The 27,921-nt window shown below is 49.6% G+C and overlaps 1 protein-coding gene across 2 annotated transcripts; it reads left to right on the forward strand.

Annotated features, from left to right (window-relative positions):
* The first annotated feature begins 852 nt into the window (after positions 1-852).
* On the forward strand, positions 853-27,194 carry Asic1 (acid sensing ion channel subunit 1). Of its 2 annotated transcripts, XM_035440869.1 has the most exons (11): positions 853-1,214; positions 1,758-1,953; positions 23,160-23,310; positions 23,881-24,008; positions 24,616-24,766; positions 25,096-25,152; positions 25,542-25,695; positions 26,117-26,208; positions 26,693-26,772; positions 26,852-26,956; positions 27,090-27,194. In XM_035440869.1, the coding sequence occupies exons 1-11, from the start codon at positions 853-855 to the stop codon at positions 27,192-27,194; spliced, it is 1,581 nt and encodes a 526-aa protein (XP_035296760.1). The 2 variants fall into 2 exon arrangements, with proteins under 2 accessions (XP_035296760.1, XP_027252356.1); XM_027396555.2 differs by lacking the exons at positions 853-1,214; positions 1,758-1,953 and adding an exon at positions 20,703-21,362.
* Positions 27,195-27,921: the final 727 nt, after the last annotated feature.

Raw genomic sequence — 27,921 nt, forward strand, 5'->3', positions numbered from 1 at the left:
TCCCCAGCTTCTGGAGAAGCTAGGCTGATGGGGAGGGGGCCGGCGCCCGGGGGGGGGGGGGGGACACGCAAGCCGGGAATCTGACTGCGGACCAGAAGCTGGACTGAAGGGGGATGCGCTCTGGGCGGGGACAACTGGCTGTCATAGGGAACCGCGCCCCCCCTTCATACATCCATCTCAGGCAGTCTGCCACCCCCCTCCCAAACACACACACACACACACACACACACACACACACACACACACACACACACACACACGCATACACACAGCCTGTGCCTGTTTGAGAACTGGAGACACAGAAGGTGAGGATTCAGGCTGGGCCCCTCCCCAAATGTGCCCACCTCTGGAGATTTTCTGGCCCTGATTTAGGTACTAGGGTGACAGCCTATTCCTGGGGATACCCTTGATTAAGAGAAGAGCTCTTGACCCCTGGCTGGACCCATCATGGGGAGTTTAATCTCCCCATGGGGTACATTCCTGTCCCAGAGTGACCTCACATCTGGAGGGAACTCCCGTGCCTGCCTTTGGGTGCACAGGGACTTCCCTCATTCACTCTAGTGACTATATACGGGGTCTTCCATAGTCTGGGAAACCTCCCTTGCAGAGAATTCTCCCGACCTCAGCTGACACCCTGAGCTTCTTCTATTTGAGTGATGATCATCTTGGATGGTCCTTCCATCAAGCCACCTTGGAACCTGCACACCAGGGAGTGTTTCCTTGGATGAGCAGTGACCTCCGGGAAATGATTTCGGATGGACATAGTTGGAGGGGCCCTATATGTACCTTCATCTCAGAACAATGACAGACTCTTGTCTCTACTCTTGATCCCCCAGGATCCCCTTGGCAAGGATGGAACTGAAGACCGAGGAGGAGGAGGTGGGTGGTGTCCAGCCGGTGAGCATCCAGGCTTTCGCCAGCAGCTCCACGCTGCATGGCCTTGCCCACATCTTCTCCTATGAGCGACTGTCTCTGAAGCGAGCACTGTGGGCTCTGTGTTTCCTGGGTTCACTGGCCGTCCTGCTGTGTGTGTGCACTGAGCGTGTACAATACTACTTCTGCTATCATCACGTCACCAAGCTTGATGAGGTGGCTGCCTCCCAGCTCACCTTCCCTGCTGTCACGCTGTGCAATCTCAATGAGTTTCGCTTTAGTCAAGTCTCCAAGAATGACCTGTACCATGCTGGGGAGCTGCTGGCCCTGCTTAACAACAGGTGGGCAGCTCCCATCCACCCCTCTGCATGGCTTGTGGAGTGGCAACCTCCTTGGCCCACCAAAAGTCAACCAGCTCTGCCCTGTAGCACCCCCTCAAACCTGCCAGGGCCGAGGACTTGAGATAGTGCTGAGCACCAGTTACGTACAATCTCTGACTCCAGCATAGTTCCAAACAGCTCCATCCCCACCCCACCTGAGCTCCAACATATTGGAGTGAGCTTCGCCTTCCTCCTGCCACTATATCCTCATCTCCTCACTTAGGGAATGGGACAGGCCACCTCTAAAGGGGGGAGACTGTACCATGCATAGTGCCTGCCTTACCCATGCTTCTCACCCTAGCCCCCCGGGCAGCCACTACAGATCCTTTGTTTTCTCACATTCCCTGTGTCAGGTTTTCCTGATAGGCCAAGCTCTCCTTCTATGCCTATCTATGCCCAGATCTGATCCTCCAGGGGCTGAGTGCTGCCCCCTACCCCACCCCAAGGAGGGCATGGGCACTAGTGGTCATGCTGATCCGTGTGCCGCTCACCCCTGGGCTCCAGGTATGAGATACCGGACACACAGATGGCTGACGAAAAGCAGCTAGAGATATTGCAGGACAAGGCCAACTTCCGTAGCTTCAAGCCCAAGCCTTTCAACATGCGTGAGTTCTACGACAGAGCAGGGCACGACATTCGAGACATGCTGCTCTCCTGCCACTTCCGAGGTGAGGCCTGCAGTGCTGAAGACTTCAAAGTGGTGAGTCCCTGGTATGGAGTATGTTACCCTGCTCCCTGGAAGGGGAAAAGACAAGAAGCAGGCCTGGCCTCTCTCTGTTTGCTGTTCTGGGAAAGGAAGCCGGGTGTCCTGGGGTTTGCTTCTGGAAGAAGGGGACTTTGTTCAGCAGACGGTGCATTTGTGCTGCATGAAGGCTTGAGCTTCAGCCTTGCATCCGTGATGGCAGGAAAGAAAGGCTGTGGCATGTACTACACAAACCACCCATGCACACATTCACATACACACGAACACACATTACCTGGAGTGGCCCAACCCCTCCAACCTTATATTCTGGCCCATAGAGATCAGAGTTAGTAGTGGTAAGTAAGCTACAGCCTTGTTACTGAAAAGTAGTCTGCAAACTGTCATCTGGGATCCTGGAAAAAAGGAATGATTTTGCCACCCCACATTCTTAACCTACTGAGGCAGAATCTGCAGTCTGTGTCAGATAAGATCCCCGGGTGGTACGAGTGCTTGTTAGAAGAGCATGGGGAGTTAGCAAAGTGTCCTCAAGAATAGCCACATTGGTTATTCTCTCCATGCCACTCTCAACACACACACACACACACACACACACACACACACACACACACACACACACTTACACGTGCAACAGAGTAGGCTCGCAATTGCCATAATCTACACTCAGTGTCAGAGGACCAAGATGCAGCACAATTACAGTTGATCTGGAGGCTCCCTTTGCTTCTGAAAATGGATATATCACCCCTGTCATTCATACCACATCCCAGAGACATGGTGCCCTCCAGCTGGCACCACAGGTTCTGGGAAATTGACTTGGGCAACTGACGTGCTATGTGCTCTTGGGCAAATCACATAGATTCCTCAGGGTTAAAAAAAAAATCACATATAGCCGGATGCAGGGTACACACCTGTAATCTCAGCACTTGGGGGGCTGTGGAGGATTAGGATTAGAATTTTGAGGCCATTTGAACTATATAGCTAGAACCTGTCTCAAACAAACCAAAAGCTGTGCTCAAGTGTGTTGACACATTGTCTGAGCTACTTAGGAGTCTGAAGCAGGTGGAAGAGTCTAGCCCAGGAGTTTGAGACCAGCCTAGGCAACAAAATAAAACTCATTCTCAAATTAAATAAGCAAATAAAAAACACTGTAATCCTAGCACTCAAGAAACTGAGACAAGAGGCTATTGAGTCAGGTGTGCAGCTAGGGCTGTATAGGAAGAGCCTATCTCAAGATGCAAAGGAGAAGCACATACACACTTGGGCACATACACATGTACACACACAAATACACATGCACAAAGGCTAGAAAGAAACCTTAAGGGTCAATCCCTTTGATAAATAACCATATTATCTTTATTTTACAAATGCACAGACAGACAAAGAAGCAGAATAATTTGCCTTAGCTCACTAGCCAGTTGATGACAGATCCAGGATTAGAACCCATGTCTCCTTAGGTGCCAATGCAGTGTGTGTGCTTTTATCATGAGTATTGCTGACCCTGAAGTTTCCATGTTACTTCCACCTTTGACATTGCTTTTTCAAACCCAGACTCCCAGGATGCCTTTACTCTCATGCCTCTTCCTAATTCTCCACTCTCAGCACTTCTCTCTCCTCTCTATTTCTCTTCAATTTGCTTGCTTCCTCCTGGCTTTCGGCCGGCCGCATGAAGCCCACTTGTTTGTGGGCATGCTTAATGTTTCCTACAAGATTACTCAAGATTTCCCAACCTCTTTAAGATCAGGAGGCAGACCCATTTTGCCACTCTTTGTCATGTAAATCTGTGATAATTTTACGACCACACTTCTTGTTGAGTCAAGCAGTTACCCCGGGTGCAATCACTTCTCTCTTTCATATATGCCCCATGGAAAAGTCCTGGATTCCCCCAGACCTTGAGCCCAGAGGGCTCCCAGGCTGTGTTTCCAGGAGAATTAGAATGGTAAGTGAAGATAGGAAGAGTAGCCATCCCTGTCCCCAGCATACTGAATACACAGCAGAAGGGACCACCAGGGAGGAGAGGAAACCTGCCAGCTTAGCTGGATGGTAGTGTTGGATGCAGGACGGAGGTGCACAGCTCAACCTGGAGAAGTGCTAAGGTATAAAATAGGAATCGAGTAAGTCTATGAAAAGTTTAGTTGGGGGCTGGCAAGATGGCTCAGTGGGTAAAGGGGCTTGCCACCAAGACTGATGACCTGAGTTTAGTCTCTGGGATCCACATGGTGGAAGAGAATCAACTCCCACAAATTGTCCTCTGACCTCCACTTGAGTGCTGTGGAACACATGCGCATGCATGCACACACACACACACACACACACACACACACACACACACACACACACACACACTGAAATGTCACTGTCCCATAGTGTTTGAGGGGACAACTCTAAGCTGTCAGAAAATATGTGTTTGGTTTGCAGAGTTCTAGAGCAATCTGAGTTCTTTTGTTTTGTTTTATTTTTTATTTACCTGTCTGTGTGACTTTCACATGCATGTAAAAATGTGAATGTGTGATTACCCTCAGGGGCTAGAAGGAGGGCACTGGATCCTCCTCGGGAGCTAGGGTTACCAGGTGGTGTAAGCACCTGATGTGGGTACTGACCCAAACAGCAAGTGCTCTTTCAGTAACTGCTGAGCCATCTCTCCAGTCCCAATGAGAATTCTTGATCAGAGAATGGACACACAGGCCAGCATCTTGAAGACCCAGCTGTGGCATTTCTTGGTTCTATATTTTCAGGGAAGACTAGAGTCGGTCTGTTTCTCAGCCTGTGCCAAAGACCTGACCCTGAATCTGACTGGATCCAAACCTCAGCCTTTACCCGCTGCCAGCAGGTTGACCCCACGGCCGGGCTCTTTCCTCTCATGAGCACTGCCCTGTCTGCCTAGGGATCTCAAGTGATAGCTCTTCAGAGCAGAAGGACCTGGGTAGCTTTCTCCTTTGGCTCTCCAATCCTAAGGAGGGGCTGGTATTTGATTTTTCTCTTTGGTCTCATAATTAGCGTCTGTCTCCATGACTTATCATTCTCTGCTCTGCCGGGAGGTATGTTGGGGATGTGTAGCTAGCCTCAGGGCCAATGTAGCACTGAGAAAAAACATGTGTTTGCAGGGTCAAGGCTTAGAGACTACCCTGGCATCTCTCAATAGCAAGGAGTCTTTTTTTCCCCTCTGAGATGGGGGGGGGTCTTACTTGTAGCCCAGGCTGGCCTCAAATTCACAATGCTTCTACAGTAGCCTTAGTTGAGGACCCAGCCTTTGCTCCGTATTTGTGGATACTGTGTTCATGGGCATATTCGGACTTCTTTGTGTGCATTCCCAAAGGCAGGCGTTCTGTAAATAGCAACTACTCAGTTCTTGAGGACTGTTCAGGAAGGCAGAGAACAAGGCTACTCCAGTACCCAAAGATCCCATGTCCCCTCATAAGCCATTCCCTCCCCTAGATGTGCTTCTGAACCCACCTCAACCACAGGGAATGGATTGGTGATCAGAATGTGGGGCCTGGGAGGATGGGGGAGAGTGTGGAGCTTGAACTAAGTCTGGGAAAATTTGTTTAGGAAGTCATTTGGAACTGAGAAAGGCAGGAAGGAGTAAGGGATACCCTTAGGCAATCCGATTGGGTAGATATCCATAGCTCCCTCCTGAGAAGCCAAGAAGAGCAGGAAAGGCCCAAGACAAGGTCCCCTTCTTTCCTGGCCATCTCCCTTCCTTCCCAGTAGGGTGCTTGGTTGCCAGAGCAACAAGGTCTGAAAGCTCCTCTCTCCTTCCCTACCTTAAGGGCAGCCAGGCCAAGGCAGGGCAGGGGTTCCATGGTGGTGGTTGGGGGGGAACTCAGCTGCTGCTAGTCTCTGGGAGGGGGCTGGGGAGTGAGCATAGTCACAGCTGGTGCCAGCCTCCAGCTGCACCTTATCTATCCCTGGCAGTGGGAGCGTGATGTGGCTGGAATGCTGATTAGCACCAACGGGAGGGGGCCCTGCAGATGGTTGCCCAATCCGCCCTATGCCATCCCCTCCAGCTGAGACCCAGAGCCTTTGCCTGGGGAGAAAGAAGCAGAAATTCAGGTCTGGGCCTTGGTAGAGAAAGAAGAAATAGAAAGAGGGTTCTGGAGGTAGGGGTGTGGGAGGATAGACGGAGGGTTCTGGAGGTAGGGGTGTGGTAAGATAGACAGAGGGTTCTGGAGGTAGGGGTGTGGGAGGATAGACAGAGGGTTCTGGAGGTAGGGGTGTGGGAGGAGCAGTAAACTTAAGCAGGGCTGGAACTAGGAGCAGGAATCTGTGGAGTGGCCACTAGATTCACCCAACCCTGAGGTGGAGACAATCACCCAGTGAAGGGTGGAGTGGGCACAGAAGGGGGTAGACCCTCCTCCAGGGTTCTGGAACACTGGGGGAGAGACGTGCTTTCCTAGGAGGAGGGGTGCTTTCCCTGGGGCTCAGACTGGGGATAGAGAGGTCCTCTAAAGCAACTAGAGGCCTAGGGATGTACAGTGATAGAGCGCTTATTGGCGAGAATGAGGCACTAGGTACTGCATCAAAAAAGTAAAAATTTGAAAAGTAAATTAACAAGTAATGAGAGCCCGGAGGTGGCAGCCCCTTCTCTAATACCCCTTACTCCTCCAGACCCCACAGAGGCTGGGAACAAACATTCTTAGAGGGACATGATCTTATTACCCAGACTTATGTCCTCCACTAGGAAGGGAGTGGCAGGGTGAGGAAAGAAAGGAGACAAAAGGCAGACTTCAAAGATTCTGAAGAGGTTCCACAGAAGGCAGGGCTCCACTCACCCAAGGAATTCAGATACACCTTGGTCCTGCCCTATTCCCTGGGAGTGCCTGAATGGGGAGAGGAGCTGAGCAGAGCCAGTTGCAGGAACCCAGAGACCCTGGGGTAAGGTCTCTTGCTCTGCCTCCCCCTTTTCCCTGCATAAACAACAATCTTTGAGTAACTTAGCGCCCTCTCTCACCCCTCCCCTCTCCCACCCCCGGCTAGCCTTCCCAGACTGCTATCAGCTAAGAGGCTCCTCTAAGCTAATTGTTCTCCCTGCTCTTGCCTAAAGTAATAGGGAATTGATGTAAGTAACTCAGTGCCTCAGGGGGCAGAGTGGGAAGTAAGGGTTGGGAGAGGGCGTGTTCCTAGCTAAGGCCAGCAGCCGATGGACACACACTGGGAGATGTGTGCTACACCCCACTGTCCTGTAGGCAGAAGGGATGCCAGCCGACTGGTTAGGGACATTCTGTTATAGGTACAGGTCATTCCAGCGTGGCTTCAGATTTGTAGAAAGCATCTGTGATGATGGAGGGGTTTGGGAATATGGTGGGGGGGAGGTTGGGAATGAGGAGTTGGGACAAAGGGGGTGACTGTTATTCATTCCCCTCAGACAGAGCTACTTCCAAATGCCAGCCCCTGCTCTGGGGCTGAGATATGGCAGTAAAGACCTCACTCGTGCCCTCAGGGGACTTCCAAAGATCCAAGCAGAATCCTCCCACCTACCTCTTCAGCTCAGCTACTCCAAACATTCTGTGTTACAGCATGCTCCCACCCAGATGACAGTGCTCTCCAGCCACAGCCATTTGCCTGCCATTGGCCAGCCACAAGCTTGCCACTCATTTTTGGTCTGTGCTGCAGCTGCCAAGGCTTCTGGCTGAGGACAGTCCAGTCAGGACCCTTGGGTGGGGCAAAAAACCACCTAGCTGGGTGGAAGGCTGGGGGGCGGGGCATGGGGCAGAGTTCCATCTGACTCCATTCCTCAGATTCTAGGCTCAGTTTCCTGTGAGGAGAGGGGTTGTGCCTAACCTAAATGTCGGGACAGCCCCTGCTTCTGGGATAAAAAAACTTTGCGGTACTTTAGCCAAGGCTAGCCCTGTATTTACAGGTGGGCTGCCATGACTATCATGCCTAGGACATTCTCCTTGTGGGAGTTTTTGTTTTGTTTTGTTTTTTGAAACAGGATTTCTCTGTGTAGCCCTGGCTGTTCTGGAACTCCCTCTATTGACCAAACTGGCCTCAAACTCAGGGATCCACCTGCCTCTGCCTCCTAAGTGCTGGGATTAAAGGTGTGGGCAGCCATGCCCAGTCCCAAGGGATATTTTTAAGTGAGCATGAAACTTCTGTGCTCCCTTAAGAAGTTCTAAGAACTGGAGTTGCTGGCTAGAGATGTAACAGTGGTTTGCTTGCCTATCATTCACAGAACCCTGGGTTCTGGAGAGAGGTAGGGGGGAGAAAGACACACACACACACACACACACACAGAGAGAGAGAGAGAGAGAGAGAGAGAGAGAGAGAGAGAGAGTGCCAACACCATTCCAGAGGAAAAGGAATGGTCAGTTGAAATCTTTTGAGATCCTATGAGTTTTAAGAAAGAAAACCCTCCCCACCCCTGTCACCTGCAGGTCCTCCATGTGACTGTCTTAGGGCCCAGGAGGTTGGACTTGCTGTTGAGTGTTGTCTCTAATTGGTATGTCCCATCAGCATGCCAGGTGAAGAACATCCCTAAGGAGAGGATGCTGCAGTGGCCTGGACGATGGGCAGCAGCCAATCCCGACTTCTCATAGCACACTCGCTGTGTGTGCCCCAGGGAGCCAGCATACATGTGCATCTCCACCTGCGTATCTGGAGAGGATGTGGATGTAGACTGTGGAACGGGCTATGTGCACGATGAGTGGGGCATGCACAGTTCTGTATGTGTTGGGGGGAGGGGAGCTTTTGTGTGCACAGACTTCTAGTTGCATGAGGAGCCCATAGCAGCAACTGTCAGTCTTGCTTTGAAATTATAAATTCCTTTTACTTGTGCTCATATAAACCTCACAATTCCTGAATCTGGAAGAAGCTTAATATCATCATTGGAAAGACGGGGAAAATGAGGGTCAGGGATGTTGTGTGATTTGCCCAAGATCATGACATTCTAGGGCCTTGACTTTGGATCTTCCAAGTTCAGGTTCTCCTGGATTTGGGCACAGGACGGCAGACGAAGCTGCTCCTGGTTCCCCAGCTGCACGTGCTCTGAAGAGAAATGGTGTGTTGAGGTAGGAAGGAAAGGAAAGGTGCAGAAGAGACCCCAAGAGTCTCACTCCCTCATGAGTGAACCAAATCTTTAGAGGTCTGTTTTTATTTACTTTATTTATTATAATTATTTGGGAGGTGGTTTGATAGAGGGTTTCTCTGTGTAGCCCTGGATGTCCAGGAACTCACTCTGTAGACCAGGCTGGCTTTTAACTCACAGAGATCCCTCTGCCTCTGTCTTCCAAGTGCTCTGATTAAAGGCATGCCCCACCACTGCCTGGCTTTATTTTATTTTATTTTATTTTATTTTATTTTATGGAAACTATGTAGACCAGGTTGGCCTGGAACTCACAGAGATCTACCCACCTCTGTCTCCCAAGTGCTGGAACCAAAGGCATATGCTACCCACAACCAGTAACACCTCTGTGTTTTTTTGTTTTTTGTTTTTTATGGCACCGTCTTCCCAATCCCTAATCTTAAAAGAACCCACCACTGACCCCACAGCAGGTAGTTCCCGAGCAGCCTCACTGTACCAGAGGCAGCCACGCCCCAGAGCAGCACGGCATCATATCCATCACATCATTTTCATCCTTAAGTGGCTTGCAGCGCTACCTGCAGACCTTGCTGTGTTGCCCTGGCCAACTGATCAACCTCCTCAGGGGGGGTCTGCAGGCTTCTCCACCCTGCCTTTCCAGCTCCTTTGCACCCCTCCTCCTAACAGATAACCTTGCTCCCATTTGACCAAGAAAACCGAATCCTCAGACAAGATCTTCTCTTGCCTCTTGGTACCAACACCTGGAAGGAACATTCATCTTATCTAAGATAGTCTCAGCGTACTGTCTGACTCCTGTCTTTTTAGGAGCATTATCCTACTAACACCGCCTCTCCCTCCTCTATAGGCCATCTCTACTCCTCAAGTGGAACTGTCCCGTGGCATTAAAACATAATCAGTATTTCCCTCACTTAAAAATACACCCCTAAGCCAAGCACTGTGGTACACCTGTGGTAAACAGCTACTTAGATAGCTGAGGTCAGATTTGAGCCTTGGAGTTGGGGACTAGCCTGTGTAACACAGTAAATTCAAATAAATAACACGTAGCTATAATGATAGCTACCATTCATTGAGTACTTCCTACGCATCAGACTTTGGACTAAGATCAAAAAACAAAACATACATCTTTCACCTCCATAGCACCCTCCACATTCTTTTAGCTTTTAAAAAAGGATTTATTTATATTTTATGTCTATGGGTGTTTGCTTCCAGGTATCTGTGTATCATGTTCATGCAGTGGCCTCAGAGGCCAGAAGAATGTATCAGATCCCCTAAACTGAAATTATGCATAGTTGTTAGCAGTCACACAGTGGGTGCCGGGAATCAAACCTAGGTCCTCTGGTATAGTACTACTTAAATTCTGAGCCATCTTTCTCCAGCCCCCTCCACACTATAGGGCTTCCTCTGCAATGTTATTAAAAGTGATGTATAGGGGACTGGAGAGATTGCTCAGTGGTTAAGAACACTGGCTGCTCTTCCAGAGGACCCAGGTTCAATTCCTAGCACCCACATGGAAGTTCACAACTGTCTGTAACTCCTGTTCCAGAGGATCTGACACCCTCATACGGACATAAATGTAGGCAAAACACCAATGCACATAATGTAAAAATAAATAAATCATTGAATTTTAAGAAGTGATGTGTATAGTTTTCAATACCCATTTCCTCACCTCCAGCTTACCCAAGCTGCCTTTTCTCTGAGCCTACCACTCTGAGTGGCTCTAACTAAAGACCAATGGTGACCTTCATGTTGCCAAATCCAGCAAACATGTTGTGTTCTTGAACTTCAATAGCTTTCAAGACTGTTGAGCCAAGCCATGTGTGGTGGCACAGGCCTATGGACCCAGACACTCAGGAAACTGAGGCAAGAGGATTGTAAGTCCCAGGCTAACCTGGGCTACCCATTGAGATCCTGCCTCAAAACACAAAAGGGAGATGGAGTTTGAATGAGAATGGCCCCCCTCTGCTCATTTATTTGAATACTTTGTTCCCAGTTGGTGGAACTGTTTGGGAAGGATTAGGAGTTGTGGCCTTGTTGGAGGAGGTGTGTCACTATGGGTGGGCTTTGAGGTTTCAAAAGTCCATGCTTTTCCCAGTTAGCTATCTCTGCCTCATTCTTGTATGCTTATAGATGAAGATATAAACACTCAGTTCCTTCTCCAGCACCATGCCTGTCTGCCATGCTCCCTGCCATGATGGTCCTGAATTCTAACCTTCTGGAACTGTGAGTCCCAAATTAAATGCTTTCATTTTGGTTTGTTTATTTGTTTTGCTTTTTTTTTCCGAGACAGGGTTTCTCTGTGTAGCTTTGGAGCATGTCCTGGCACTCACTCTTGAGCCCAGGCTTGCCTTGAACTCACAGAGATCCACCTGCCTCTACCTGCCAAGTGCTGGGACTAATGTAGTGTGCCACCATAGCCTGGCTCCAACAACATTCTTATTTACCACTGACACCTCAAGTATTGTCAGGTCTGCTGGATCATGTGGTCCAAATGGTAGAGCAGCCTGTCAGAAGCCTGGACCTGTTGAAGAGCCTTCTCCTGTTTCAGGCTCCAGTCAAAGGTAGCGGCTTTCCAAGTTTTGGTGTATGGGTCTGAGTAGCACAGGCCCTTTATACATTGAGCTTCATTCTTGGTGGTGGGAGGGACTAGGTTCAGTAATTTACCCTTCACCTTAGAAGGAATAGCTCTGCATGCCACACTACTAGACTCCTAGAAATTTCACTGAGGTGGAAGGCCCTTCAATTTTGGTTGGATTTATTCCCCATCCTCTGATGGGAATATGTGTTACCAACAAGTAAAGTGGTTGCTACCTCTTTTGTTTGTTTGTTTTTGAGACAGGGTTTCTCTGTAGCTTTGGAGCCTGTTCTGGAACTTCTTCTGTAGACCAGGCTGGCCTTGAACTCATAGAGATCCACCTGCCTCTGCCTCCCAAGTGCTGAAATTAAAGATGTACACCACCACTGCCCTGCTGGTTGCTACCTCTTGCTCACTTGGTCCAATTAGCACAATTAGTTAGTTTTTTGTGTTTTGTTTTTTTCTATTATCAAAGTAAGACAACATGACTAGGCAGCTTATCTAAGAAAGTATTTAATTTAGGGCTCATAGTTCCATCATGGTGGGGAGCATGGCAGTAGGCAGGCAGGTGCAATGCTGGAGAAGGAGCTAAGAGCTCTCACCTCTTGATCCATAACCATGAGGTAATGACAGCTAATTGGGGGAAACTTCAAAGCTGTCCCCATTGACACACCTCCTCCAACAATGCCACACCTCCTAATCCTTCCCAAACAGTTCCACCAACTGGGGACCAAGTGTTCAGATATATGAACCTATGGGGGCATTCTCATTCAAACCAGCACAGGGAGACCTGGGGACCAGCTCAGTTGGTAGAGGACTTGCCTTGTGCTTGCATGAAGTCCTTGGTTCTCTCCAACCCTGCATAACAGGGTATGGTGACTTGTTCCTATAATCCCAGTACTCTGGGGATAGAGGCAGGAAGATCAGAAGTTCAAGGTCATTGTTCCCTATATAATGAGTTCAAAGCCATCAGGGATACATGTGATACCCGGTCTCAAAACAGGAGGTGTGGATGGAAAGGTGGGTACAGTGGCATATTCTCATCATTCCAGCTCTTGGGAGACAGAGCAGGAAGATCAAGAGTTCAAAGTCATCCCCAAGAGGATCAAGAGCTAAATGTTAACCTCAGTTACATCGCAAGCTCTGAGCTATAGAAGACACTGTCTTTAAAAACCAGAACAAAAATAGAAAACAAACAAACAAACAAACCTCTAAAGGGGCCAGCAGCAAGGCTCAATGTTAAAGACCTTGCCTGCATGCAGGAGGCCCTGGGTTTGTTCCCCAGAGCCAAAATAAACAACAGCAACAAAAAGACCCTGTTTTCTAAACCACTGTTTCCTGACTGTGGAGTTTTGGCTTACCTCTTATGTCTAGTCACTTCTCTGTTCCTTTGCCAGCTCAATCTCTTCTACTTGACTAGTGTGTATTGTCTGCACTCAAGGCCCAATCTGTGGTTTTATTCTTCTTTTGAATCATAAGGATATAATTTAAAGGCATAGCTTAAAGAATTTTACATTGGCATATCTTACAATGTAACAATGCATACTACATTAGTATATATTCCCATAGAACCAAACATTTCCAACACCTCAGGTGATTGCTTCAGGTCAGTACCACCCACAAGAGCCTGCCACTGTCCTAGCAGTAAGAGTCACTTCTCTTAAACATCCCGGAGTTGTTCAAACCCTGCATTTCCTCCTCGGGGCTATCTACTTTTGTTCATGATCACTTGTGAGAGTCCGTCATGTTGTGTGTAGTCGTTTCTTTTTCAATGCTGTGAGTTATCTCATTGTATCAATAGGATGCCATTTATTTAGCCATTCTACTATTGCTAGACATTTGGGTTGTCACCAGTTTGGGACTGTTATAAATAGAGCAACTGTGAATATTCTTGTTCCTGGTTTTTGGTTGACACGTGTACTCGTTCCTCTTGGGTATAGAAGTAGGGCTGTGGTTAAGTCATAAGGTAGGATTCTATTTAGCTTTAGTGGATACTGCCAAATCAAGTTTCTTTTCCTTTCTATCTTTTTTTAAACTTTATATTCTATTCTTGGGCAGTCGCACTTTCACTCCTGACTTCAATTACCATTTACACACTGCCAGCTGCCAACTCTGTGTCTCAGGCCAGCCCTTCCCTCCTAACATCAGTTCCAGTTGTCAACTTAGAACCTCACCTCTACTCAGACGGCCTTAAGGCTCCTAAAAAACAGCACGTACAGAACCAAACCTCTTACTTCTCAAGCAAACCCTTTATCTGTATATCTACCCTGGAAAGCCATCCAGCAGTTATGCAGACCATCTGACACTCCTTACACGCCGTGATAGAACCTGCCAAGCCTGCGGCTTTATTCATGTCCTCTCATCCTCTCTCCCTCTCTTTATTTCTGGTTTGTTTGTTTTTTTTTAAAGATTTTATTTATTATGTATACAACATTCTGCTTCCATGTATATCTGCAAACCAGAAGAGGGCACCAGATCTCATAACGGATGGTTGTGAGCCACCATGTGGTTGCTGGGAATTGAACTCAGGACCTCTGGAAGAGCAGCTGGTGCTCTTAACCTCTGAGCCATCTCTCCAGCCTGGTTTGTTTGTTTTTGAGACAAGGTCTCATGTAGTCCAGAGTAGCCTGGAGTTCACTATGTAGCCGCGGATGGCCTTGAACCTATCTTCCCGCCTCAGCCTTCCAAGTACTGGGATTGTAGGTATAGTATACAACTCCACCCAGCCAAAACCTAGCTTTGATTATTTTATATGCTTCAACAGAGATCGTACATTACTGTTGAACCAGGAGTCTCACAAGGCCAGGTGATGTGGTCGTCTTCCTTTTCAACCATATCTGCCTCTCTTCAGTTCCTCACTCTTTTCTGTTTGAAACACACATGGGCAGGGCAGGGGGACAACAGAGAGACAGAAGCAGAGAGATAGTTTTGATTGCATTTCAAACATCACTTCCTCAGAAAACCTTACCGATTCCCCAGTCTGAGTCAGGCTCCCCTGCCCTCTTCCCCAATAGTGTTTTCAGAACACTCATTGTCATTTGGTTTGTAAATGTTTTAAATCACTAGATACTCATCTTCATAAGGGCAGGATCTGGCCCACTCTCTGTTCCCCACTGTTAATAAGCAATGTGGGTTAAAAAAAAAAAAAGGATTTAGAGATAGATGACCTCTTCTAATTGCTGATCTGTCTGTCTGTCTGTTTTTGAGCTATTTTTGGTTTGCTCTGGCTGTCCTATCTACTTACTATGTAGACCAGTCTGGCCTTGAACTCACAGAGATACAGTTGCCTCTGCCTCTTGAGTGCTGGGACTAAGGGTGTGGTGATTCACATGTGTGTGTGATGCATGCCTGTGTGTAAGCACAATTGCCCATGTTTGCCTGTATGGAAGACAGAGATCAGTGCTGGATGCCCTCCTACCATTCTCCATTTATTTATTTTTTAATAGATTATTCTGTGTATCTGTATTTTTTAAAGATATTTTCATTTATTATGTGTACAGTGTTCTGCCTGCATTTATGCCTGCAGGTCAGAAGAGGGCGCAAGATCTCATTATAGATGGTTATGGGTCACCATATGGTTGTTGGGAATTGAACTGGGGACCTCTGGAAGAACAGCCAGTGCTCTTAACCACTGGGCCATCTCTCCAGCCCTGTGTATTTGTACTTTACATGCATGTCCATGTACCATGTAAGAGGGTATAAAATTTCCTGGAATTGGAATTACAGGCAGTGTGAGCTGCCATGTGGATGCTGGGAATTGAATCCAGGTCCTCTGAAAGAACAACCAGTGTTCTTGACTGCTGAGCCATCTCTCCAGCCCTTCCATTTATTTTTTTGAGACAGGCTCTCTTACTGAACTTGGAGCTCACAAATTAGCTAGGACAGGCAGCCATTGAACTCGAGATCCAACTGTCTCCACCTTCCCAATGCTGGGATTATATAGCCAGTTTCTCAGACCTTATGTGGGTACTGTGGCTCTGAACTCAGGTTCTCACGCCTGTACTTCAAGCACTTCACCTATCTTCACCTATCGAGCCATCACCCAAGCCCTGTAGCCCTGTGCTTGCTTGTAAAATGGTGAGGAGTTTAGGGCTGTGTAAACAGCCCGTGAGTCATTAGTTGAAAATCACCAAAAGCCCAGATGTGGATGGAGATGAATTTCAAAAAGGACATGGAGGAAGTAAGAAACCACTGGTTACCATACACAGCTGAAGGGGAACACTGGTGGGGAAGGACACGGGGAAGAGATTCCTCCTTGGATGGAAAGCCCAAGACAGATTACTCATTAATTTATGTCTATTTTGATATAAGGTGGAGATTTAGAGAACACCCAACATTCACTTCTGGTGTCCATGCAGGGGCAGGATAAGAGTGTACAAACATGCACATGCATATACTACCATGTAGCCCTGGATGTCCTACAACTTGCTATGTAGAGCAGGCTGGCTTCAAACTTGGAGCTCTTCCAGCCTCAACCTCCTAAGTGCTGGGACTAAAGGTGTGTGTGACCAGACCTAGCCATTTATTCATTTTGAAGCAGGGTCTCTTGTATCTCATGGTGGTCTTAAATTCAGTATGTAGCTGAGAATGACCTTGAACTTCTGATCCTCCTGCTAGCTCAAGCAAGTGCTGCCACATCTGGTTTATGTCATTTGAGGGAACCAATCCAGGACCTCATTCAGCAAGCACTCCATAATAACTGAGCTAGACTGTGGGCCCAGAGGACCCAGAATTGAGTGAATTGAGTGTCAGTCTGCCTGTGTATACTGATCACCTCCTCAGGGCCCTGTGTGTTCCCACAGTCTGCGTGTGACTCCTGCCCCCCCCCCCCCGAGACAGGGTTTCTCTGTGTAGCTTTGGAGCATATCCTGGCACTCAATCTGGAGACCAGGCTGGCCTAGAACTTTAATCCCAGCACTCGGGAGGCAGAATCAGGAGGATCTCTGTGAGTTCGAGACCAGCCTGGTCTACAAGAGCTAGTTCCAGGACAGCCTCCAAAGCCACAGAGAAACCCTGTCTCAAAAAAAAAAAAAAAAAAAGGTGTGCACCACCAACGCCCGGCATCCTGGCCCTCTTCTTACCTTCCCATGACTGAAAACTTTTGAATTTGCCTACTTGAATAAAATGAAAGCAAGAGAGAACTTAAAGGAACGAGGACAGAGGTAATGGGGAGAGAAAGTAATAGGGACGTTAGCAGGCATGTTCATATGTCTGTGAGTGCCTACACATTCGTGTGGATGAGCCAGCACACGTGTGTGTGTGTGTGTGTGTGTGTGTGTGTGTGTGTGTGTATGCCTACACATTGAGTGTGTGACTGTGCCTGTGTGTTGCTGTGTAGGAGTGCATGGTGCAGGTGTGGGGAGGAATTGTTTCAGCTCACTGTCTTCTGAAGCTGCTGTGCTCATCACAGCTTCCTCTCTGGTGGGGACTCTCAGCCTGAAGCTCCCTGCCTTAGTTTCCTCTTTTTGTGAAGCCAAGGTATAGTCAGTCACCTCCAGGATGTATGAAGGAGGGAGACAGTGCCCTCTAGTGGGCAAAAGACATCCCGGCATTCAATGGTCAACGTCCGCCAGCACCCCACAAGTCAAGGTTGGAACTTACCTCCAAAACTCCCCTGAGGAAGGGCAACAAAGCAGGCTCTGTCCCCCCTGAGAAATAAGGCCTGGCAGGTGGGAAAAAGATGTTCATGGGGCACCAGACAGAAAGGGAATCCATGGATGTGTATGAAAGAGGACAACAGTTGAAGATAGCTGATCTCTCTTCATATCCAGTCTCTTTTTCTTTTTTTGGTTTTCTGAGACAGGGTTTCTCTGTGTAGCTTTGTAGACCAGGCCAACTCAAAAAGATCTGCCTGCCTCTGCCTCCCGAGTACTGGATTTAAAGGCGTGTGCCACCACCACCAGGTCATACCCAGTCACTTTTGTGGGGTTTTGTTGGGTATCACATCTGTCTATCTATCTATCTATCTATCTATCTATCTATCTATCTATCTATCTATCTAGTTTGTGTGTGTGTGTGCATATAAAGGTCAGAGGACAACTTGTGGAAGTCAGTTTTCTTCCAACTACGAGTTCTAGGGATCAAATTTCGGTGCTCAGGCATGTCAGCAAGCTCTTTTCTGGCAGCCATCTTACCAGTCCACTTTTTGGTTTTTTGAGACAGAGTTTCTCTGTGTAGCTTTGGAGCCTGTCCTGGAACTCACTCTGTAGACCAGGTTGGTCTCGAACTCACAGAGATCCACCTGCCTCTGCCTCCCGAGTGCTGGGATTAAAGGTGTGCACCACCAATGCCCGGCGCCAGTCCACTTTTATGTGTTTAGTCTTTTCTCACTTCTTTTTCCTGATGTAGCCTCTACCTTGATCCATTCCCACTACCTTGATCCATTCCCTCCTACTGGCTCCATGCTGAAGGATCTGTGGATTGCCTCACATCTGCAATGCCTTGAGCAGAGACTAGACCCTTCTATCTGAACCCTGGGCAAGGAAGACTTCCTGTTGTAGGAATGTAACAATAGGGTATTGAAAAAGAAGTGGGGAGCTGGGTATAGTGGCTTCGGCCATAAACCCAGCTGCTTGGGAGGTGAGACAGAAAGATGAAGAGCCCAGGAGTTCAAGGACAGCAACACAGGGAGAGCCTGTCTTTAGGAAGTTCAGAGGGCTGGAGCTGGAGAGCTGGCTCAGCAGTGAAGAGCACAGCTGCTCTTCTAGAGGATGCTTAGTCCATCCCCAGCACCCACACAGTGGCTCTCCACCAGCTTCCGGTGGTCTGTGTCCAGTTCCAGGGGATCCAACACCCTCTCCTGACCTTCTTAATGTTGCACACACTGTGGTGCATAGTCACACAGGCAGGCAAAATACCCATAGACATTAAATAAATAATAAATAAATAGATCAGAGAGATCAGACATGGTGGTACACGTTTAATACCAGCATTTGGGAGGCAGAGACAGTTGGATCTCTGTGAGCTCAAGGCCAACCTGGTCCACATGGTGAGACCATGTTGAAAAAAAACAACAAAACAATAATAATAGTAATATAATAATAGTGATGATGATATCATCAGGGCCAGCAAAGGTGACTCAGCAGGTAAAAGCACAGAGCCTGGTGGCTTGAGTCTGATTCTGAGCATGGAAAAAGAAAACCATTTGGGAAAGTTGTCTTCTGATCACCAGACACATACTCACACAGAAGGCAAAATAAAAAGATGAGCAAAAATGAGTAGGAGCCAACCGAAAGTCCTGGGGCCGTGGGTGAGCCTAGTATGTCTGGGAGGCTTCAGGTAGCTGGATGCTGGATTGGGGGTCTGTGTCAGAAATGAAGGGATTTCTGTTGTATAGGTCCATCTTAGGGGTGAGCTTTACTAGAAGCAATGAGGAGTTTTGGGCATGATCACATGACATGAACTGAAGACAGGGACAAGGGAGGCTGTCTATCATTCAGAGGGAAAAAACAAAAGAACTGAGGAATGTCTAATGGCAGTGGAAGGTTGAAGAGGGGCTGGACCTCAAGGCTTTTTCTTCTGGGGTTTTGTGTCCTAGCAGTAAAGCTGAGGCCATGAGCAGCCCAGCAGCCAGCTCTTCTAGAACCCAGCACCCTGCCTCTCATCCCAACACATCCCGGGTCTCCTACAAGTGGGATGGGGGTTGGGGAGTAGGGCTAGGCCTTAAATTCCCTAAGGAATGGGAAGGCCCAGGTAGACTTGTTCAGCCTCAAACCTACTCCTGGAACTGCTGAGAAAGAGTTAATCTGCTTTGCCTGTTTCCCTCCCTCCCTTCCCTCTCCTAGGTCACCTTCTTGGCCCTAGAGACTTAGCTGGTGGCTCAAGTTCCTCAACCAGTGGCCCTAGGCAATCAGGGCACAGAGAGGTCAGGATTCCAAGGGTAGGGAATGGGACATTGAGACCCGAGGGAGTCTCAGGACTGATGGGTCTAATGCTAGGGTTTGGGGGGAGCTCTCAGGCTGATTCCCAACATTTCTCCTGCCCCAGGACCTTCTGTCTCCATACTGGCCACAATTTCTTCCACCCACTGGCGAGAACTTCTCACACCCCCCTTCTAAATTGGTTTTTTTGGGGGGGGGGTGTTTGTGTGTGTGTGTGTGTGTGTGTGTGTGTGTGTGTGTGTGTGTGTGTGTGTGTGTGTGTGGTTGGTGGAGAGCAAGGCAAGCTGTGGAAGGGTTAGAAGTTTCTGTCAGCAAGCTTTTCAGCTTCAAGAGTCCCTCCCCCAGTGCTGGGAACTGGTCAGAATTGAGTCTGTGGTCAGTGAGAAATTGCTGCTAATGGAACCTGGGCCACCCCACAAGCCACAAAAAAGGGTGGGGGAGGGAATGAGGACTATATGTGGTGAGCCTGGGGGAAGGATGTGGGCCTAAAATAGAGCTGTAGGTCAGAGGAGAAGGGGAGTTAGGGACTAGCTGGAGGGGACTTGTGGGTCAAGGGAGTGACTGCAGGGATGCGAGGCTGGGGAGGAACATAAACTGGAGGTGACTGGAAGTTAAGTAAGTATCAAAGGAATGATTAGAGGGACCAGAGGCCTGAGGGTAGGCTGAAACAATAGGAGTGATGGGTGGAGAGGAATTAGAGAGCCTGGCTAGTGTCTATGGAGGACCTGAGGCTTGGGTATCCCAGAAGAAGATCCAGATCGAGTGAGAATAAGGCAGAGGGCAGAACTGGGATGCTGAGACCGATGGACATGCCCAGAAGCAGTTGGAGGAAAGAGTAAGCATGGATGACCTGCAGGAGGGAGGCAACTGAGGTCATTCTGAGGAAGGGACCGCATTGGTTGTCACCTCACCTGAGGAGTCTTTCCCAGGGATTTCACTTTGCTAAAAGCCTTCATTCTGCTGGCTGGAGCCAGTGTCAGGCAAAGGTCTTCAGCTCCCCTCCTCCCCAGCAGGCCTCCCTTTCCCACTGCCATCAATTATTCATCAGCACAGACACCGCCCTCTCTAGCAGGACAGTCTGGTCCTCCTCCCTGTGCCTGCCCTGGCTCAGCCACACTGCCACAGAGGCGCTGGTGAGGGAGAACAAACAGCTGGGCCAGTGGAGACTTAGCCAAAGGGCTCCTTAGCTGGCCCTGCTGGATCACACCAGAAGCCCCATCTCCTTCCCTCCGGCACCATCCTCCTGCCCCTGGAGAAGATGCCCATCCAGATCTTTTGCTCTGTGTCATTCTCCTCTGGAGAAGAGGCCCCAGGATCCATGGGAGATATCTGGGGTCCTCATCACCACCGGCAGCAGCAGGACAGCTCAGAATCAGAAGAGGAAGAGGAAGAGAAGGAAAAAGAGGCACTGAAGAGGGAGCTTGATGACGGAGACTCACCTAGGGACTTGGTGGCCTTCGCCAACAGTTGTACCCTCCATGGTGCCAGCCATGTCTTTGTGGAAGGGGGCCCAGGGCCAAGGCAGGCCCTGTGGGCAGTGGCTTTTGTCATAGCACTGGGTGCCTTCCTGTGCCAGGTAGGGGACCGAGTTGCTTATTACCTCAGCTATCCACATGTGACTTTGCTAGATGAAGTCGCCACCACAGAGCTGGTCTTCCCGGCGGTCACATTCTGTAACACCAATGCCGTGCGGTTGTCCCAGCTCAGCTACCCTGATCTGCTCTACCTGGCCCCCATGCTAGGGCTGGATGAAAGTGATGATCCTGGGGTGCCCCTTGCTCCACCGGGGCCAGAGGCCTTCTCCGGGGAGCCTTTTAATCTCCATCGTTTCTACAATCGCTCCTGCCACCGGCTGGAGGACATGCTGCTCTATTGTTCCTACTGTGGGGGCCCCTGTGGTCCCCACAACTTCTCAGTGGTGAGTGGGGCCCATGCTTAGCACAGTACCCCAAGAGTATATGGCATGGTCTCTCTCTCTGGCCATCTGCTCCTGGGACAGGGGCTGAAAACTGCTGAAACCTGCCTGACCTGGGCCAGAGCTCACCTGGAATCTCAGAGTCTGGAGCTGGACTAAGAGCCCTAGGTTCACAGCTCTTCCTAGTTGTGTCTTGAAATATGTCCCCATTGTAATTGGCTGCTGTTCTGATGCCTGGACTATCCTCTAGTCTCATCTGCTCTTCCCCAGACCTCTTCATGCTGTAGCACAGTCCTGCAACTTTGCTCTAGCTACGAAATCAGCCTATAATCTGGGGTGGGGTGGGAGCTATGTTCTGACCAGTTGTTGACTATCATCCCTGGAGTGATAGTGGGGGGTCACCTAGTCTCTAGAGGTGCAGAAGGGGGTCATAGATGGAGGGGATAGCCCCTACCTTCACCTCAACACCATGTCAGCCAATCTCACAGCAGGGATTTAATTGCATCCTTACTTTGTCTTCTGTGCTCTTCCCCATTGGAGTTGATCCTCTACCAGCTCTCTCTCTCTCTCTCTCTCTCTCTCTCTCTCTCTCTCTCTCTTCTCTCTCTCTGTGTGTGTGTGTGTGTGTGAGAGAGAGAGAGAGAGAGAGGGGGGGGGGAGAGAGAGACAGAGACAGAATATGTGAGTGTGTGAGAGTATTGTGAGTGTGTGAGAGAGAGAAAGAGAGAGAGAGAGAGAGAGTGTGTGTGTGTGTGTGTGGTCCATCTATCTGTCTATGAATCTGGGAACCCTCTAAACCAAAGCCCATGCTCCCAGCTCTGATTAAGTGGCCAGGACTTTCTTCCTGAAGGAAGCCATCATTGAAAATGTCACTTTCTCCATTGGTCTCCTATCTGGCCTGATGCCCCTCTGGTCCCTGCAGATTTCAGATGCCTGGCCTTTCTCCATACCCACCCTTCTATGTCCTACCATGTAGGAGCAAATGGGTGTCATCTCAGTCCCTGAAATGATTGTGACCTGGTGGTTTTGGCCACTGGGCCTCAGGGAGGGCAGAAAATACAGGATCACTAACAAGGAAGGTATCTGCTTTGAGGCCCTCAGAGCTCAAGAGCACCCTAACATGCCATGCTTTGTTACTGAACACTCCAATGTGCTGTGCCTTGGTGCTCAGTCCTGAGTCTTGGGGGAGGAGGTGATATGCCTGAGTAAGTTTGGTTCTTGGCATGGCAACTGGGTCTGCTGTCGGATCCTAGTAATAATGGAACAAAGGTGGCCATGAGAGGCTGATAGTGGAAAGAAACTAAAGGGTTTTGAGTGGCTTAGGTATGGAGGAAGGTCTTGGGGGAGGATTTCTAGCTCAGGGGTTGAAATCCCAAAACAAAGATCTGAAGATCTATTTCAGAAAGCCTCAGTGGTTATAGGATCATGGTGATGGAGATGTATATGTAGGATCCTAGCAAGAAAAAGATTGTCACTTGATAGTTCAGTTGAAAAGACTTTAAAAAGGGGGGCTGTCTGCAGAGCTGTGTGTAAGATTAAGGGAGCAATGGGACCAAATTGTTATCACTTCTAGGCTGAAGGTGCACAAAGGGAGTCCTGGCAAGAGCTAGGATCATGGAGGGTCTAAGCCACTGCCAGGGTGGCAAGAGAGAGGCAAGGAGAGGGGATCAGTACTCTCTCTCTCTCTCTCTCTCTCTCTCTCTCTCTCTCTCTCTCTCTCTCTCTCTCTGCATCTGATTCCTTGTGGTTCCCAACCAGAAGCCTATCAGGACTCTCAAGCTCTCTACTGCCTTCCACCAGGTCTTCACACGGTATGGGAAGTGTTACACATTCAACTCGGGCCAAGATGGGCGGCCACGGCTGAAGACAATGAAAGGTGGGACTGGCAATGGCCTGGAGATCATGCTGGACATCCAGCAAGATGAATACCTGCCTGTGTGGGGAGAGACCGGTATGTTACCCTGTTCAGGAGCCCCCTCCCTGAACCCCAGACTCAGACCCTTGTCCTTTCTCCCAAGATCACTCAGCATCTGTCTTTGTTCCTGTGTGACTTCCACACGCTTGGTTCCCTGGCTCCCCCTTCCCGGTTCAGTTACTCTCCAAGGTAACCAGCCATCCTCTTCCATCAGTGGCCGCCACTCACTCTATAAATATCTCCCTCTCTTCTTGGGCTGCCTGCCTGTCTGGTCTCAGGGGACATAGGGGCAGAGAGATGGGGAGAGAGGAGAAAGGGGTGAGGAGAAATGGAGAGTGGCTGAGACAGTGGCCCTCCAGGAGAAATAATCTGAAACACCAAGAAACATCACAGACCAGGTAAGAAAAGACGTGTGTAGGATGCAGAGGTCACTGGGGTACTATGGAACTGCTAACACAGGAGGCTAGAAGTGTGCTAGTACCCCATAGCCTCCTCACCAAGTCCCAGTGGAGACTGCTTATTGTCAGGGGAGTTATGATGCCCCAGGCTCTGAAGATGACCAGGGACTTGGAAACCATCCTAACTCACGTGTCTTCATCTTTACAGACGAGACATCCTTCGAAGCAGGTATCAAAGTGCAGATCCACAGCCAGGATGAACCTCCTTTCATCGACCAGCTGGGCTTTGGTGTGGCCCCAGGCTTCCAGACCTTTGTGTCTTGCCAGGAGCAGAGGGTGAGGGGCTGCAGAAAGCTACTTCTGGGGTTGTGTGTTGAGGAGTCAAGATGGGGTTCTGGGGAACTGGGAAGATGGCTCAGCAGGTAGTGTTTATTATACAAACATGAGGACCTCAACTGAGATCCCTAACATGTGGGTAAAAATCAGGGTGGTACACACCTGTAACCCCAGTTCTGGGCTGGGGGTGTGCAGAGACAGGTGGATCCTTGGGGCTAACTGGCCAAAAATCCACAGGTTCAGTAAGAGATCCTGCCTTGAAAACAATAAGCAGAGAGAAATATCCAATATCTACTTCTATTTCTGAGCTATGCATGGGGCACAGTCATATTCACGTGCATACAACACACACACACACACACACACACACACACACACACACACACACCATACACACACACACACACACACACACACACACACACACACAGGGAGAGAGACAGAAAGAGAGAGAGAGGACAAAAATGGAAGAAATACTTTATAAACCCTAAGACCTTTAGAGGTGCAGGGATACGACTCCTGAGTTCTGTATCTTGCCAGAGAAGTCCACTCGGTGAGTTGGGGGAGAAGTCCGCACACTTCCCCAGCTCCCCGGCTCTCCCAGCAGCTCATCTACCTGCCCTCACCCTGGGGCACCTGCAATGCTGTTACCATGGACTCGGATTTCTTCGACTCCTACAGTATCACCGCCTGCCGCATTGATTGTGAGACACGTTACCTGGTGGAAAACTGCAACTGCCGTATGGTACACATGCCAGGTCAGGCCCCAAGATTCCAAGCAGAGCCCTGGGCTATCTCAGGCTGCACTGCCCCTCACCTGTGCCCCAGCCATATTGGCCTCCCTAATCCTGGTCCCAGATCACTCTGTTTTCTTATCTTTCTGGTTCCTGTCTCTCAGTCCCTGCCTATGTCTACGGGAAGGGATGGAAGGGTCCAGAAGGGGTAGACTGTCAGAGTAGGTCACTTCCGGCGCACAAGGGGTGACTACTCCTACTGTCCCATCTTCCAGCTTCCTCCTTACACAGTACCATGCCATCACAAGACCCCTTAAATCTCTCCCTGTCCCACCATCTTCTCTCCTTTGTAGGGGATGCTCCATACTGCACTCCAGAGCAGTACAAGGAGTGTGCAGATCCTGCCCTGGGTGAGCACCTGACCTGGGACACTTAGAGGGAGGGAAGAAAGTACTGTCTGCCTCATGCACAGGGGAGTGAGATCAAGGTTGAACTCCTGCATTAGTCTGTGCCTCCCGCAGCAGCCTCTAAATGATGAGAACTGCACCATCAAAGGTCCCTCTGGAGAATTAGTAAGGGCCTCTTGGGAGGAGCCTTCACCCTCTTTCAGCCTGAGAGTTGGTCCTTGAGAACCCTGAGGGAATAACATATAAGAGGGAGGTTGGGTGAAGATCAGGACTGAGATGAAGGAGAAGGGAAAGGGACCCTCGGGATCCTTTGGGCAGGGTCAGTATGTCCTTGTTGGGAAGGTCCTGACAGTAGGACGCCACTCAACTAGTGCCTCCTCACATGGGCACAGACTTCCTAGTGGAGAAAGACCAGGAATACTGCGTGTGTGAAATGCCCTGCAACCTGACACGCTATGGCAAGGAGCTGTCCATGGTCAAGATACCCAGCAAAGCCTCAGCCAAGTACCTGGCCAAGAAGTTCAACAAATCTGAGCAGTACATAGGGTAAGGACTCTCCTGTGCAGAGCAGGGCCCTTGTACAAGGACTGGAGAGGGTACAAGTGACCTTTAACGGGAGTCTCACAGGCACAAGGGAGTGGAGAGAATTCATGGAAGGTCCAAGAGGCAACCAATGAGTGTGGGCTGTATGTGGAGAGATCAAACTGGAAGAAGTAATACAAGTCCTCTCCTCCCCCTTCTTGCTTCATCTTCTAGCTCCATCTTCCTTGCTGTAACAGGGATCACTTCCCACATGCCAGCATGCAATGTGTCTTTTCATACATGCCATTTAATTGAATCCTCGAAGCACCTTTAAGAAGGCAGGATCTCGTTTAGGAGTATGGAAACAAACATGCTAAAATCACCTGTCTGGTAAGGGGAAGAGACATGACTTGAACCAAGCTCTCCTCCTTTCACCCCTGCACAGGGAGAACATCCTGGTGCTGGATATTTTCTTTGAAGTCCTCAACTATGAGACCATCGAGCAGAAAAAGGCCTATGAGATCGCAGGGCTCTTGGGTGAGCTTGTGAATGGCACCAGCCCTCTCCTATGCCTAGGACATGGCATGGCCCCCTTCTACCTAGTGATTGGTGCTCCTAGTCTGTCCCATCCCCAAGGGTCTTTCCCTGAGCCCTCTCGTGTGGCATGATGTGGAGGAAGGGCGGGACCTTCTCTTAGGACAAAGTAGAAAAGACAAGCAAGCAGGTCAGAGAAAGGGGCTGAGGGCCAGGAGCAGAAACGTTCACATGTCCTTGAAAGTGGACCGATGCTAAGCAAGTATTGCATTTTGTAAAGAATTCATTTTTTTCCCTGAATAATGACTACTCATTTTGGAAAAAATAGGAAAATACAGAAAAGCATAGAGAATAAAAATCCCGACCCTTCTGTATCAAGGTGCCCATCTCTGCAAACATGGCTGGCCTGCCCCAGTCCTTTTGAGCCCCATCGCCCCTCTGACCTTGGTGTCCTGAGCCCACTAACCTTTCCAACCTGACCTCACAGGTGACATCGGGGGCCAGATGGGGTTGTTCATCGGGGCCAGCATCCTCACAGTGCTGGAACTCTTTGACTATGCCTATGAGGTAAAGGGAGGGGCAGGGCTTGGCAGGGCTACTCGGGTTGGGGGTTCCAGTCCACCCAACCTGCCCCGACCTCTCCCAGGTCATTAAGCACCGTTTGTGTAGACGAGGGAAATGCCAGAAGGAGGCCAAGAGGAGCAGCGCAGATAAGGGCGTAGCGCTCAGCCTGGACGACGTCAAAAGACACGTGAGGGAGCAAGGCACGGGGCACCCCTCTGGCCTGCCCCTTCCCCCAAAGCCTCACACCAACCCCATCCCCATGCCACCTTTTTACCTGCAGCCCTTTCTGTAACCTGCCCCTGTCTTGTTTCCCTCGCTAGAATCCCTGCGAGAGCCTCCGGGGACACCCTGCCGGGATGACATACGCTGCCAACATCCTACCTCACCATCCTGCTCGAGGCACCTTTGAGGACTTTACCTGCTAAGCCCCCGCAGGCCACCATACCAAAGGCCTAGGTGGGGAGGGCTAGGAGAACAAGGGGCCCCCAACTGCCCCCATCTACCCCGGGGACCCAACTGCACTCCTGTGCAGTGGTTCCCTCTTGCCTGGTGAGAAAGGCGTCTTCACCATGGTCCTCTCCCTGCCTCTATCCCATCTTTTTATTTTAACAAAATTAAACTAATATAAAAAGAGAGAGATCCGGCCGGGACCTCAGGCTGCCCCTCTCTGCTCCATGCTGCCTCCCCTAACTCCAAGCCTGAATTCTGTCTGTCTGGCTGTCTGTCATCTGAGTGTCCACCTACATTCTGCTGCCACCAGTCACCAAAGCCCCTCCTAGTAAAGGGTGGAGGGGATCTCTAGGGTCTGAAGTTTGACCCCAAACCAGAGAATGTACCTTAAGGGAGAGAGCTAGTGAGGGGGCTTCCCTAGCCTTAAGAGACTCTCTCAGCCCACCGACTCCCCACAAGCCCAAGTCTCCAGGTAAGAACTAAACGCCCTCAATCATCTGGAATCGTTAGGGAGTAGAGATCTCCTGAAGATGTAGACATGGAGACTCCATGTGGCCCTGGTGCTGTAGGCCACATCCCAGTATCTGTTAGTCACCTCCCCCCCAAAGCTGCTGGAGAGAAATCCTAAGAGGCAGCCCTCCTCTACATCCCGTAAGACACCTGGCTGGTTAGCTTCCAGCTCAGGGAGAGGGGTACTGGAGC

The sequence above is a fragment of the Cricetulus griseus genome, chromosome 2 (genome assembly GCF_003668045.3).
Source record: "Cricetulus griseus strain 17A/GY chromosome 2, alternate assembly CriGri-PICRH-1.0, whole genome shotgun sequence".
Taxonomy (NCBI): Eukaryota; Metazoa; Chordata; class Mammalia; order Rodentia; family Cricetidae; genus Cricetulus; species Cricetulus griseus.

Excerpts from the sequence above, each read along its gene's own strand:
- Asic1 (XM_027396555.2), top strand. The coding sequence starts at position 20,703 with ATGCCCATCCAGATCTTTTGCTCTGTGTCATTCTCCTCTGGAGAAGAG. Across the intron at positions 24,009-24,615 it reads TGTCTTGCCAGGAGCAGAGG|CTCATCTACCTGCCCTCACC; the intron begins GTGAGGGGCTGC and ends CTCTCCCAGCAG. Across the intron at positions 25,153-25,541 it reads GTGTGCAGATCCTGCCCTGG|ACTTCCTAGTGGAGAAAGAC; the intron begins GTGAGCACCTGA and ends ACATGGGCACAG.